The sequence below is a fragment of the Scatophagus argus genome, chromosome 22, assembly GCF_020382885.2.
Source record: "Scatophagus argus isolate fScaArg1 chromosome 22, fScaArg1.pri, whole genome shotgun sequence".
Classification (NCBI taxonomy): Eukaryota; Metazoa; Chordata; class Actinopteri; family Scatophagidae; genus Scatophagus; species Scatophagus argus.
Genome location: NC_058514.1, coordinates 10,235,677 through 10,249,740, shown reverse-complemented (window position 1 = coordinate 10,249,740; position 14,064 = coordinate 10,235,677). Strand labels below are relative to the sequence as shown.

The 14,064-nt window shown below is 41.6% G+C and overlaps 1 protein-coding gene across 3 annotated transcripts in view; it reads right to left on the bottom strand.

Annotated features, from left to right (window-relative positions):
• The window catches only part of dock4b (dedicator of cytokinesis 4b), a 107,757-nt gene that overhangs the window by 26,183 nt on the left and 67,510 nt on the right, over positions 1 to 14,064 (bottom strand). For all 3 annotated transcript variants that reach the window (XM_046378460.1, XM_046378462.1, XM_046378461.1), the window contains exons 23-36: positions 12,253 to 12,445; positions 11,711 to 11,847; positions 9,724 to 9,858; positions 8,924 to 9,022; positions 7,675 to 7,769; positions 6,920 to 6,995; positions 6,302 to 6,402; positions 5,995 to 6,053; positions 5,139 to 5,287; positions 4,463 to 4,548; positions 2,607 to 2,702; positions 2,428 to 2,488; positions 1,477 to 1,570; positions 1,047 to 1,195 (exon numbers count right to left, since the gene is read on the bottom strand). In XM_046378460.1, coding sequence (XP_046234416.1) covers positions 1,047 to 1,195; positions 1,477 to 1,570; positions 2,428 to 2,488; positions 2,607 to 2,702; positions 4,463 to 4,548; positions 5,139 to 5,287; positions 5,995 to 6,053; positions 6,302 to 6,402; positions 6,920 to 6,995; positions 7,675 to 7,769; positions 8,924 to 9,022; positions 9,724 to 9,858; positions 11,711 to 11,847; positions 12,253 to 12,445 — 1,530 coding nt within the window. The remainder of the gene's footprint in view (positions 1 to 1,046; positions 1,196 to 1,476; positions 1,571 to 2,427; positions 2,489 to 2,606; positions 2,703 to 4,462; positions 4,549 to 5,138; positions 5,288 to 5,994; positions 6,054 to 6,301; positions 6,403 to 6,919; positions 6,996 to 7,674; positions 7,770 to 8,923; positions 9,023 to 9,723; positions 9,859 to 11,710; positions 11,848 to 12,252; positions 12,446 to 14,064) is intronic.

Genomic DNA, 14,064 nt, shown 5'->3' with positions numbered 1-14,064 from the left:
AATCTGACTCACATTATAGAATATGCATGAGAAGCTGCCATGCTGCTGGGTAGCAAAAAGTGCTCTCGATAAACCCGGCACATGCTGCTGCCTCCACAGTGGCGAGGAACATTCACTGGCATTTAGCAGTGTTAAGAAACCACTTGTTCTGCTGGTACTGAAGCTCAAATGTGCAGTAATTCTCTGTTATGGTATCTCTAAAAGATCCAGATCCAGGGAGCAAAAGCTTTCATTTTGTCACGATGTTTCTTTCAAATGGAAACTTTTCTTTGCTCATTAAAACGATGACACCATCCGTGTTTATAGCACGGTCTCTATAAGTCTCGCTTTCATTCTGTTACACTGTCTGCCAGTGGGTAGGATTTTTCATGAAAAAATTAAGGTTACAATACGATTTACAATACAAAGGAATCACATCTGCCACTGTGCAACCAAAAACAGGAACAGGGTTTGTTTTCCCTGGTAGCTATACCCAGGTAACAGTCGAACAACTGGAATATCTGTGGAAACTGCAAGAGAGAAAGAACCCCATTCACAGAGGAGGCAAGAAAAGCAAAGAGCGAGAATGACAGAAACCGAGGTAAAACAAGAGTGAGCAATCAGGCATTCAGTCAATGAAGAGAACTCTGGCAGGCCTTGTGTCAAAGTCTGCACCCCTTTCAAAAAGTGTTTCCCCTAACCAGGGTTGAAAACCAACACTGAGCTGGTATTCTTTCTACCACATCAGTATCAAAACCTGCCTACTTAACCCAGTGTTTTACTCAGCCTTTATCATCGTAGCCAAAATACAAACCAGGAGCTGCAAGGAAGCCAGAAAAAACATTGTTTCTGGATGCTAGCATTAGTGCTCACTTGTCTTTGGGACAGCGGCGCCAAAAATAATATCACTATGGAAATTGGGGGGGGGGCAAGCTGAAAAGTTGTCTGTTTATACATCTAAAAAAGGCAACACTGAAACCGACACTTCTTTTTTTCTCCCTCCTGTTTAACAGTCGAGAAAGTAACGTAGAGGATGGAAGAACGCAGGGAAGTGTTTTAAAGCTCACCTTCCCCCTGTCGAAGTTCTGGACGATAGTGAGATGCAGATACTCTTTCCTCTGCCACTCGCTCTGCATGGGGTAGTTGAGAAACTCTCTGAGCGGCCTGTCTGACCATTCCAATAACTCATCATACAGCAGCAGGGTGTACGATGCCTCTGTGAGACACACACACACACAGACAAAGAGACAGGAGACAGCGTGTTGTTAAAGCAGCAGTGGGTACGTTTTAAAGAAAACATGAAGGATTCAGCACCTTCACCTTTGAAAATATGACTCCTGGGTGCAGAACTATACATTCGGATGCAACAGTGCCATAACAATAAAAAGACTTTCACACAGCAGCAGGCATACCACATGCAGTAAGACCAGAGCAATGCCCTCAACCCACACAAACACACACGCACACTGCATGTCAGGGTCGTGCCTTCGGGCGTACCTGTGTAGTTTTGTGCTTTCAGGTGTAAGTCGTACAATTTGTGAATGTAGCGGATGTACATCTCTTCTTTGTTCAGCTCGGTTTTGTAGAAGTTCTGACAGGAGAGGCGAAAGAAAGAAAGAAAGAAAGAATCACAAGGCAGAGAGAGAGAGAGAGAGAGAGAGAGAGAGAGAGAGAGAGAGAGAGAGAGAGAGAGAGAGAGAGTTGGAAATGCAAATGAGGAGATTCTTTTTAACAGTGACAGATTGTTCTGTGTTAGAAGTGCAACAATATATTTCAGCAGTGACTTCTGATCCATCGGCCTACACACCCAGGTGCTCTTACAGATGGCTGCAGTTACATAAGAAAAACCTGGTAGGCAGAAGGACTGACAATAGAAAAGCAACAGAGGAAAAAAATGAAATAAAAAAACGGATCTGTTGGGAGTTTTGCTCCGTCTGTGAAGGAAGGGGATGAAGCACACATAAACTAATGAATAACGAAATAAGGAAATTAAATAACATCCATAATTCTTTTTCAAGAAAAGGACGAAAACATCACGTGACCTTACATGCTGCAGAAGATAAATAATTGCAGTCACTCTGCTCACACTGTATATTCAGGTATCCTTAGCACAAATTAAGATTACTCCAACACTTCAGAGACCATCTTTAAAACCATTAAACCATTAGATATTAAAGGAATTCTTTGATATTTTCACAAATGCACTCTTTTCTGTGTGTTAAAGTCAGGAGCAGGTTTCTTTATCAATAGACCTAAAAGATTCAGTAAGCATTTTTAAGGTGAAAGTACTCATTAAATCTTTGTCATTAAATTCTGTTGAAGATCTGGTTTTGAAAAACCTTTTTTAGAGCCAAAAAGAAGTCAAAAATCATTCAGTGGTGATACTAAAAGTTTATGCAGTTTCAAAACAACCTAAACCTCAGATTCTTGGACTTAACTGCAACTCACCAGCAAACTGACAGTACATCCAATCTTTTTTCCATCCACTTCTCCCAGTTTCATACAATCCCTGCGACAGAAACATAATAAGTGGTGAGGAAAGGAAGAAAGAAAAAGATTTACACATGCTTCAATGGAACTGATCAAGCATGATGCCTGTTTCTGAGAGTGTATGTGCGCACTCTCACCTGTAGTCCAGCAATCTCTCCATTAAGCGAGTGACGGTAGCAATCAGAGAGATCCCACTCTCCCTCCAGGTCTCTCTCTCAATCTTCTTCAGCAGGCTGGAGGACAAGATGGAGAGATGTAAAGACCAGTGGAGACAAGCGGTAAAAGAAGAGAGCAAATGGGAGCGAAAAGGTGAAAGGGGGGTTGGGGGGTGGGGGTGAAAGAGGAAAAAGAACAAAGAAATTACTGCAAAAGAAAAGAAGGCGAAGCAAAGAGGAAATCAATCTCAGTCACACCACTGTCACCTATGCTTGTTAGCCTGCCTGTGAGAGTTAACAAAATAAAATACCCAAGGTTGCTTCAAAAAACAAAAAAGAAAAATCTCAGTATCTGACCTGAATAGATTTATTTTCTTTTTGGGGAAATAATTGGTTAATTTGTTAAACACATCGCAGCCAAAATGTTGCCGTTAGCTTGTGGCTGAAGTTATTTTTTCCCAACGTCGACCCTTGCCGCTGTTCCCCCTCACACAGACGACACAGAGAGAGAGAGAACAAAAAGGAGAGCGTCTTACCTAGGGTACGGACCAAACAGAGGAATTCTACTCCAGGCGGGAAGCATAGGCGGAATAAATTAATATTAATACGATTAATATCAGCACACAGGCACACAGGTTAGTTTAGGGGTTAGTGGAGTTAGTAGGGGGAGAATAAATTAAGAAACTAAATCAAAACAATAAATTAATCAAGCAAGAAAAGATAAAAGTAGGCTAAAACTATAATAATAATGTTACCGGCAATAACTGTAATTAATAACAGCATTTAATCAGAATGATTCCTGATGCATAATTATACAATATTGCACAATACAAATTAGATATAGATATATAGGTTGAATAATATGCAGTGATATTACACTGTTTTCTGTAATCACATTCACATATAAAAATGGCGGGAAAGAGAATGGTTGACTATGAAAGACAAGGGGACAATTACAGTAGATGCATATTGATAAAAATCACACTTTGATTCACACCCGAGAGTGTCAAAGAGTCGTACGACGTGTGTGCTGCAATCAGAAAAAAACGGCTTCACTAGGTGCCAAGATGTTTTCTGGAGCCACGTTCAAATACAGTCGTCTTTTGTGAAGTGGGACATAAAAATATGAACAGGCACAGAACGAAGTGGGGATACACACACACACACACACACACACACACACATACACACACACTAGCGAGAGCACATACTCTATAGCATGCGGGAGCACAAACCTGGAAACAGGGACAGAGTGGAGGAGGAGGACTGGCAACAGAGGAGGTGTGAGTGAAGATGAAGGTGGCTGAAGCTGAATGCTGATCAATTACCTCTCATTGTTATTTTTATAAGTCTACTCAATCTAAACAGTTTGGAGTAAACAACAACCCACAGCCTGTTTTTTCACAATATGATTTGCCTATTTAAAAAGCAAATATGAAATCACTTTATTAGCAGCACGTCCTTAACGCGTTTTAATCACGTAAAAGGGCTTTTTCTGAGTGTTAACGCTGTTATTTGTGAGCTTTGCGGGGTTAAAAGCTCGCTTTTTAAAAGCAGAATAACTACAGACACTTACAGATAAAGCAGCCATTTAAACCTCATGAAGCTTTGTATGGGCTACATCATTTAAGGTCATTAAATTCGATGAACTGCTATTTTGTCTGGCAGTGGAAGTGTCCTGCTTTCCTGAACTGGCCTCTTTATTTGGGCCACCAAACTGCCAAAAGGTTAAGGGAGTTGAGCTCCCTTTTCCTTTAAAGTCCAAGCTAATTAGACTATCCCCGACGTCCCTCCCCACCCCCATCCTTTGGTTTCTACTGCTGTTTTCTCTAACTCACATGCTGTTGAAGAGCTCCCGGTACGTCTCATCTCCTTTGCCCTCGGACATCAGGCTGTCGAGCTTGTCGATCAGCTTGGCCTCCACCTGTGGGGGAAAAAAAAGCAATTGAATCTCAAAACAGGCTGCCAGTTCAAACGATATTGATAAAAAGGACTGAGAGGGAGAGCAGCACGAACGGTTTTAGAGGTTGAAAGTGAACAGCGTGATTGATCCAATCGCTACGTGTCATGACAGAGTCAGTGAAGTGTCAAAAAAAAGGCAATTTGGGTCCGACGTGGTGTCACTTTCATGCCTTAATCTTGCATTCGTGAACAGTCACCAGTTACTACTGGCAGGTATATACAGCATTTGTGAACCATATCTTAACTGTCTTTTGCATCACCACTAACCTGCATTAATTCACACAGCAAGTCAATGTTACACTTGATATGAATTGATTTCACTTTGGTAATTTGTGTAGTTGTAGTTTTTATTACTGTAGTTGTGGATGCATAGTTGATAACTGGTATGCACACCCTAACACAAAACAGGCTGATTCTGATATCTGCAATTTTGATCAAGATGAAACAAGTAAACATTACAAGTTCAAATTTTTTTTCTATGTATGTAGGAGATAAACTAGCTGCTGAGCATGAGTTTCAGCCAAGTGAATCTATTTTTCACCTCCTGTGTACCTGTTTGAAATTGCCACTGCGTCTCTGCTCCCAGTCCATCATGTCATGGAAGATGGGGATCATGACATTCCTCAGATCAGGCTGAGGCACCAGCGTCACCTCCAGGAACGGCCCAATCATCGCTGGGATGAAGTTTAACTTGTGTTCCCCTGGAGGAGGGACAGGGGTCAACACGGAGGTCAGGGATCTTGCTTTATCCTTGAACACAGTGTGCTGTTGATTTCAGAGGCAATCTGGCCAACTCCGGAGAGTCTTATTCCCTTTGAAAAGTTAAAACTGGAATACAGACTGCACTGATTCAGTGCATTGCACTCTCATCAAATAATCACAGTGCCCGTGTTACTTAACTTTCATTACTGTGGACATCAAATGAAACAAAATTATGGTGGTTTCAAAATGTACTTCGATTTGTGCAAAAACACGCTCGAATATACATAAAAACAGTAGAAATTATGATAACAACACAAAATTGTTTACGTCCATCACATCACACTCTGAGTAGAACAAAAGCCTCCGCACAAAGCAGAGCGAGGCATCCAGCTGGTTGCCGTGGTGACGGATAGTGTTTTGACGCAGAGAAAAAAGGCAAGAGTGTTTTGGGGAGTTGTTTTTTTTTTTTTTTTTTAGTTCCCTTTCAAGAACTCAACTTTCACAAGAGGAATAAACAGAGATATTTATATGAGCCTGCAGGAGATACTTAATGCTGCAGTGGAAGCCTTTACACACTATTGTATTTGCAGCACCACTCGTTCTAAGTTAAACATTACTTTGAGTCTCTTTTAAAAACAGCCTGTTGTGGGAGTATATGTAAGAATAAAACCACGTGAATCATGGGTAATGAGATTCATCATCTTACCTAAATTCTGCCACATGCTGAAGATCTCACAGCCCATCATCACCCTCATGTCTCCATACCTGTGCGATAATACTTCATGGTTAGACGTGTTCTTGCTGCAGGCAAACACTGAGAGAAACTGTTCAGAACAGCATGTTAAGTGCTCATTATATTGTATGTAGCCTACAGTGTGTGTGTGTGTGTGTGTGTGTGTGTGTTTGTGAAACTGTTATGAGGTCTGACAGAACAGGAGAAGGTTAGGAGTGAGCATGTGTGTCATTACGGCGGCCATCCTAACACACGGCAGGAGCAAAGAAACAGAACTCACTTTTCCAGAGTCTTCTTCCTCTTGGAGGGAGAGAAGGACTCCAGCTGAAGACAGGGCTGGTTGATAAATATTACAGACAGATAGAAATACGAATCCCACACCTGCAAATGACAGCAAGAAAGAAAGAAAAAAAAACAGCACCACGTCAATGCTGTGCAAAGAAAGTTCCTCCTCCAGTGTAAGTTTTAAGAAAGTCAGGCAAAAAAAAAAAGGTTTGCTATTGGTATCCATTTGAGCTCCCAGTGGTACACTGTGGTACAAGCCACAAATAAACTGAGCATTAGCAGTAGTATATAAATACACTGAATATTCAAACTGAGATTAGGAAATCTGTAGTTTTACAATACAGGGAAAAGTAAATCCGCTTTAGAATTTAATAAACTCTCTTCTCTCTTGTGGTGTTTCTATTTGCTGTCCAGTTACAGTTTGTTTTTTGCTTTCAGCTAATTTTTTTTGTGTGCCTTAATGGTACCAGTGCTGTTTCCTGTCTGTGTCTCTGTGAAGGCACAAACCTGAACCAAAGCCCCTCTTAAAAGTAGTCATTACTTCTCAGACTACAAATGAAACGCCTTGCCTGTGAATTCTGCATGCACGTGTATCTGATTACATCTCTCCTACCTTGTAGTCAAACTTGTCACTGAGGAAGTTTTTCCTCAGAGCGTCAGAAAGGTACAGGACAGTTGTGATGATGACACTAAAAAGAAAAAAAAAAAAAAAAAAAAAGAGAAGGAGGAGAAGAGGGTCATTAGTTTTACCTGGAAGAGGAAAATATATCACCACAGACAATTTTCATGCTATGTTAATACACAAAATACAGACAAAAGCAATTACATGCCATATTGTTAAAGGTCAAATCCAAAAGGAAAACCAGACACGCAAAGAGAGCAAAGTGGCCAAATCAGCGTTATCACCCACAGACTCTGCCACTTTTTGCCACTTAAAATACTTCATTACTATGTAGATACAAGCTTGACCTTTATGGATCAGATAATCTCCACACTGCGTTTGGTATCGCCCTCCGAAGTGATACGACACATTAGCCTTGAATTCACTCTCATGTGAAGTGAGAGCACTACATCAAAATTCACCTACTTTTTCTGTCATTTATAACTTCCAGTAGTTTGGAGGTTGACTGTTTGTTTATTTTTTTTACTTGTATCTTTACCTCCATCTTTTTCTTTGAATCATGTGTAATAAAGAAATATCACTTCGGATTACTGACTGCCTTTGGATTAAAAGAGAGTGTAGAAAGGTAGGACACATTGTGAAAAAACAAGGCTCTACTTACACTTTCCTTTCGTTTCTGTGTCTTCTCTTTAACCTCTGTTATCTATGCGTCTATGTGTGTGTGTGCGCACAGTGTGTGGTCTTACTTGTTGGTGACCAACCGCATGACGGTCCAGTCTTTAGGAAACATTTCTGGTCGGATCAGGATCCTGAACACTGTGAAAATCTGAAGAAGGAAGTCCTGGAAACACACAAAGAAAGATACAGGGGAGAGATGTTATCACCAGAAACTCAAATCATTCAGGTGCTATCTGTTAAGACACTTATTGATCAGCTTTACATCACTCTGACAGGTGTTTGTTTGTGTATCTACACTGTGCATGTCTGCAGAGGTGAAGAACTACATTGCGGGACCTGACGTGGACGCTGCATTTTTAAATCCATTAAAAGAAGAAACACGGGTGTTTCTGTGTGAATTAAATACTGAAATCTGAATGTTGTGGTACAGAATCAAAAGCAGTGACTTTACGTCGCTCTCCGTGGTGCTGAAACAACAGGTTTTAGCTCAGTGACTCATTGGATGCTTGAGATAAAAGTAGAACTTAGGTGTGAAAATTATAAGAGCACTCAAGCTAACAAGAGCAGATTAATTTTCTATTTCTTCTGACATTCAGCAAAATGATTTTTCTCACTGGTATGAACTTGTGACCTCATTAACCTCCTTTGTCTCTCTTCTTCTGCACTGACGTCACTCCGCTCTTCCTAATCATGTAACCTGCCACTGACATTGCAGGAGAGCATACAGAGGACACCAATACAGTAAAACACACAGTATATAACATTTTTACATTATAACATTTAACGTACCTGGCAGGTATTTTAACATCACACAAAAACCAGCGAATCCACTCACAACACACCCATCTCGAGTACCACTCAGCCTCATTCACCTTTTTACACCTGCAGGATTACCATCGACTGTCACACCGCTAAGCTACCCAAACTAAACACTCCCATCAATTTTCCTAATGGAAGACAATTAAACAGACCCTTGAAATCAATTTGCTTTTAAAATTCTATTGCGTTTCATGTTTAATCTATGACACAAAGGTTACTTTGTTAGGCATTATGCGGCGCAGACGGGAGTCAAATATCCATCCGTTGCTATTTATTTGTTCATTTTCAGAGTCACATACATATGCAATCAGGAGGTACAGAGTAAATTTTGCCACAAGCAGATGGAGTGCGTGTGTGTGTGTGTGTGTGTGTGTGTGTGAGAGAGAGAGAGAGAGAGAGAGAGAGAGAGAGAGAGAGAGAGAGAGAGAGAGAGAGAGAGAGAGAGAGAGAGAGAGAGAGAGAGAGAGAGAGAGAGAGAGATGCATGTGCTGGTCTCACCCTCAGGTTGTCTTTGCTGCTGAATGCCTGCAGCAGCTTCTGGTAGTGCCTGTCGCTCATCTGTCGCAGAAGGGCCAACAAACATGCCACAAACTCTCCCTGACAGGTTAAAACGTAACGAGAGAGAGAGACAGAGAGAAAACATTGTGTGATTATTACTGTTAGTGTTGTGGTACAGCAAGAATTATCTTCAGAGGTGCCCTAAGTTACTAGATTAATTGCGCTACTGTAGTTAAAACGTCTATGGAGAAAGCAGTGAAGTAGGATGCGAAAGGCAACGCTACACCTGAAGCATTTAGAAAAATCTGTCCTTTTATTAGAATCAATCTGTCCATTTTCCTGTCCTAACCATGTTGAGGAGAAATTCAACACTGAAGTATTGGGCCCCTTTGTATCCTTTGCTACAGTAAATAGGAAAGGAAGCTAGAGTACGCCCTTTATTATTACCTCTGTTAGCAACCGGTAAGAGTTGTTTCTCTATTACAAGTGGAACAACCCTCCACCCTTCCTCAATCCTCCACCATCATACACTGATGATGATGATGTTATCATTATCCACTTCACCATTCCCCTTTGTGCTGTGTTGCATTATAAATCTTAATTATTACCGTTAATGTTAATAATGTTTCGAGATTTATAGTCGCCACAGCAGCAACGCAATTTAAAATCTATAATTACTCTTGCACATTTGGTGAAGTCCCATAATAATTTATAATGGTATGCACGCACACACTCCAACCCACACGCACACACTCAAACACACACGCACACACACAGATTGTACAAGGTAAAACATGTACAGTGACATCCTGGAACTGGAGTCTCATGGCAGGTCCGGCAGGCTGGGGCCGGTTGCTAATTTCCAGGATGGTCCTCAGTAAAACTCCCAGCAGGCTTTCTACAATCAGGTCCACCTCCTCTGAGACCACCGGCTCCTACACAAAAAACAAAACACGTATAAATTACAGGTAACTGTACTTAACTTTCCCTTTGAAATGGGAAAATGTCACTGAAAGTTGTCTTGACCAATTTGTGTCCTACTTGTGTCTTTCTGCCTGGCACATCGCCAAACCACGATCGACAACCACCTCAGATCCAAATCTGCACTACTGACTCTATCATCTTAACTTTCATTGGAGTTTTAATGAGTTTTGAACCAGTAAGCATGGGGCCTTGAGAAGTTTCAAGGCAAAGAGCAACATTTTGAGACTCACAGGGAAGGACAAGAATGGAAGAGAATAAAAGTAGGTGGAATACAAAGGAGAAAGAGACAGTTAAAGATTAAAAGCAATTTGAAAAGAGTAGAGGAAAAACTGGTCTGTGCGTGTGTGTTTATGTGCATCTCCCTCTAGCCTCTACCCCTGACAAGACAGACAGGTCTTGGACAGAGCGATAATGAGAAGGAGCCTCAGACTGGCACATTGGCTGCCACTGCTGTCACTTCCCTTTAGATGTGGTGCCAGTCTGTATGTATGTGTGTGTGTGTGTGTGTGTGTGTGTATGTCCTACTGGGCGCCTTCACCACTAGCTGGCCCTCTGGCAGCAAACAGTACAAGCCAGGCATCCCGAGCTGCTACACACACGGGCACAAATCTCACACACATGCACACACGCGCACGCACGCACGCATGCAGCTCGTAGCGACTGCCACTTCGACAGTGGCCACAGCAAAATTGATGGGTCTCATTACTGGCCTGCGCAGCTGCCAATGCCCTTGTTACCGAGACTAATTGGCCATATACACACAACAAAGCAATCTGCTATTGCAATGTATTGGCGAGGAAATTGCTGCGAGACTCTTTCCTTCAGCTTTGACTTCCTTTAAAGTTATTTTCCGGTTATTATGGCGGTAAGTCCCTTGCACAGTTTTGTATGGTTATAAAGTCACTTCATCCACAATAAAACGGTAAAGTCATTCATCTTACATTCGGAAATTTTAGACAGATTCTTCTTTTTTCAACCTTGGGTAACAATACACTGATTTGTTGCAACTAAATTTCTACAGTTGCCTCTCCAGTGAGCATGCAGGACAGCTTAAAGGAATAGTTGAACATTGTGAGAAAATACGCTTCCTTGCCAAGAGCCAAATGAGAATGGTAATCTGTATGCTAGACATGTGGCTTAGCTTAGCCCTAAGACTGAAACCTGAGGGGGATCTTACAGCCTGTTTCTGTCAAAAAATAGTAGAGTTGAATTAACTGCTGGTCTCTGCTGGCTATCAAATAGTCTGACACAAATGCTCAGGTCATATCGGACGGATCAGAGAAATTCTAAGCGTTGGTGTCATCAAGATTGTTGCACGTTCACACAGTTGGATGGATTAAAACACTTTGCACTGACAATGTAATACCATATCCATTCCTGTTTAATTCTCTTGTGCAACAGACTGATACGAGGCTTCCAATATTCACACGGTTTTCAGCTGCTTTATTATGAAGCGCCTTGTTAGATATATGAGAGCTTTCAGCAAAACGACAATGGCAATATGACATGAATAATGCATAACCCCCCTATAAAACAAAACATTTTAAACTTTATTTTAGATCTAACATGAATGTGTTAATTAGTGAATTTTAGGAGGTGCTGATGGGAGGATTTTGTCACCGTTGACAGAGCCATGCTAGCTGTTTCCCATTGTTTCTATTCCTCAAGCTAACTGGCTCTAAGCAGGAGCTTCATGTCTATCTTACAGACTATGAAAGTGGCATTGAGCTTCTCATCTAACTATCAGCATCAAACTATTCCTTTAAGGGTGAAGTGGTGATGAGCTACTAGCATATTGCTCACCGCAGTGCCATTTTCCTCCTTCTTGATGAGGGACAGCATGCTGGTGAGGATGCGAGCACACATGACCAGGTCTTTCTGCTCCTGCATGTGTGCCTGAAGGACCCGGAGAACCACTGGCAACAGGATGCACCGTGACTCTGCAACACACACACACACACACACACACTTGTCACACATCGAGTACATAATGATATATAAAGAGTAAACACAGAAAAAACACTGTAGGTCTTCTCAAATGACTGCACTGTAGGAGTGTACAACTGAACAACAATATGGAATAATAGCCAGTTTATACATGATGCAGTGCAAATACACAGTACAACAAATTATTGTCTGCATTTGGTGGATGAGTCTAGGTTTTTCAAATCTGTTTGTTTCCCTCTGTGCTGTTTACTTTTCCTGTATGTTCATAATCTGCATGCAAAGCTTTTTTGTATTTGAGTTATTTGCTCACAACTGTTTCCCTGTTGGGTTTTCAGCATGTTTACAAGCAAACAATTATGTATTCATATCAAAGTGTACATAAACTGTGCACATAGTACCAGGGTTAATGTAAAGCTGGCTTTCCACCGTCTTGGCAATGCACTGCAGTTTGACAGCCTCCAGGGGGCAGTCTGCGTGGATGGTGGTGGGCAGGCTGCCCAGCGTCTCCCTGACGAAGCCTGCCACCTCCCGAACTGTGAAGATCTTCAACAGCTCGCCATAAATTGCCGGGAATGTCCGCAGGAACACCGCCTAGGCACAACAAACGAGGTTGTGTACAATCATTTGAAAACTAAATCAAATGGACACTATGAGTCTGTGATCATCTAAATAATCTTTTTCCTCAAAGGCTGGATTCACTTTGCTCAGAGTTAACTGTCAAAAGCATTCATGCTGCAAATTAGAGTGAACAGAGCATTTCAAGATATGAATATGCATCTTTTATATAGTGTTTGTTCAATAATTTCAATACATTTTTCATTAAATCAGCATTACATGCTGTATATTAATCTTATAAGGGGTGATGTGGAGTTCCCCTGAAGCTCGACAGATAAAGATGGAAAGAAAAAAATGGTGCTCAGCAGGTTAGCGGCTTTGGATGAAAGGTGTTTATACAAGATTCTGTTAAGCTGAATAAGAAGAGGCAACCACAACACCCTACACTTTTATTAATGGAGAGATACCATTCACAATTGTGCTATGGATGACTGGTGAGGACTGATTTTGGTTAGAACTTTACTTTCAGCTAAAGCACTACAGCAGGAGGATTGCTGTCTGTCTGACACTGGAGAAATGAAGATTATTAAAATCTAGAGGTGTGTTAGCAAGTCTCTCACTTTTCCAGGGAAGTTTCACATGTGTTTGTTTCTGACAAAAGATCACTTCAGAGGGAGCGACAAGGACTTCTGTAGTATTGCTACTTGTTAAAGGATCCGTGGAAGAAGGCTACAGGTGCTAAATAATTCGTAAATGGCTTTCCTCTTCACGCCTACTTGCTTGTGCGTGTCGGCCAGTGTGTGTGCCCGCACGTGTCACAGATTGACTTGGATTAGTATTAGTTTAGTGAGCATCTCCACGCAGCTATTGTTGTGATGGGAGCACAGATTAGTCTGGATCAGAAGTCAGCCGAGGGATGAACTGGAGCCTTTCAGGCGACATGGAGGGGACATAACCAGAGGAGCTGAAATTATCACAAAGTGTGTGGAGGGTTTAAAATGAGACTGCTGGTTTTTCCAACTCTTTGTGTGTCAGTCTCTTGAGCAGGTTGTTACAACTGTTCTACTGAGCTTTAAAAAAGAACCTGAACCTATTTTTCCCTAACGCAGGAACAAAATGTGTTCAGGGTTCACATGGGTGAGTCAAACAAAGCAAGAAATGGAAAAAAAATATGAACACAATTTGAGAAATTAACACATATGGTTAGGCAGGCTGTGTCTGAGCTGCGAGCTGCAAGCTTAGGGCGACCTGGGATTTAATCAATTAAAAGAGAAGTGATCGGAAAAAAGAGGCAAATGAGAACACAAAGCAATAAGGAACAACACACTGGCAGAGCCACACACAGATCCCACAGAGGCAAGAACACACACAACCACACAAGCAGCTTTTCCCATTCCTGGTGTGTAATTAGGATTATCTTTGGCGTCTTTAGCGTATTTGTTTTGGTCTTGTTTCGAAATCAGTGAAGGCGGCTACACCGCTGAGCAGACCTCCCAGCGGAAAAGGAAACGCCAACACAGAAATTCTTACTCTGACTCCAGACCCCTTTGGCAGCGTGAAATTCAATTACAGGCAATTTCTCACCTATCACAACCGCATTAACAGGAGTCCTCGAGAAAGAAAACACAATGCGCTGCACGAGTACTGACAGGCAC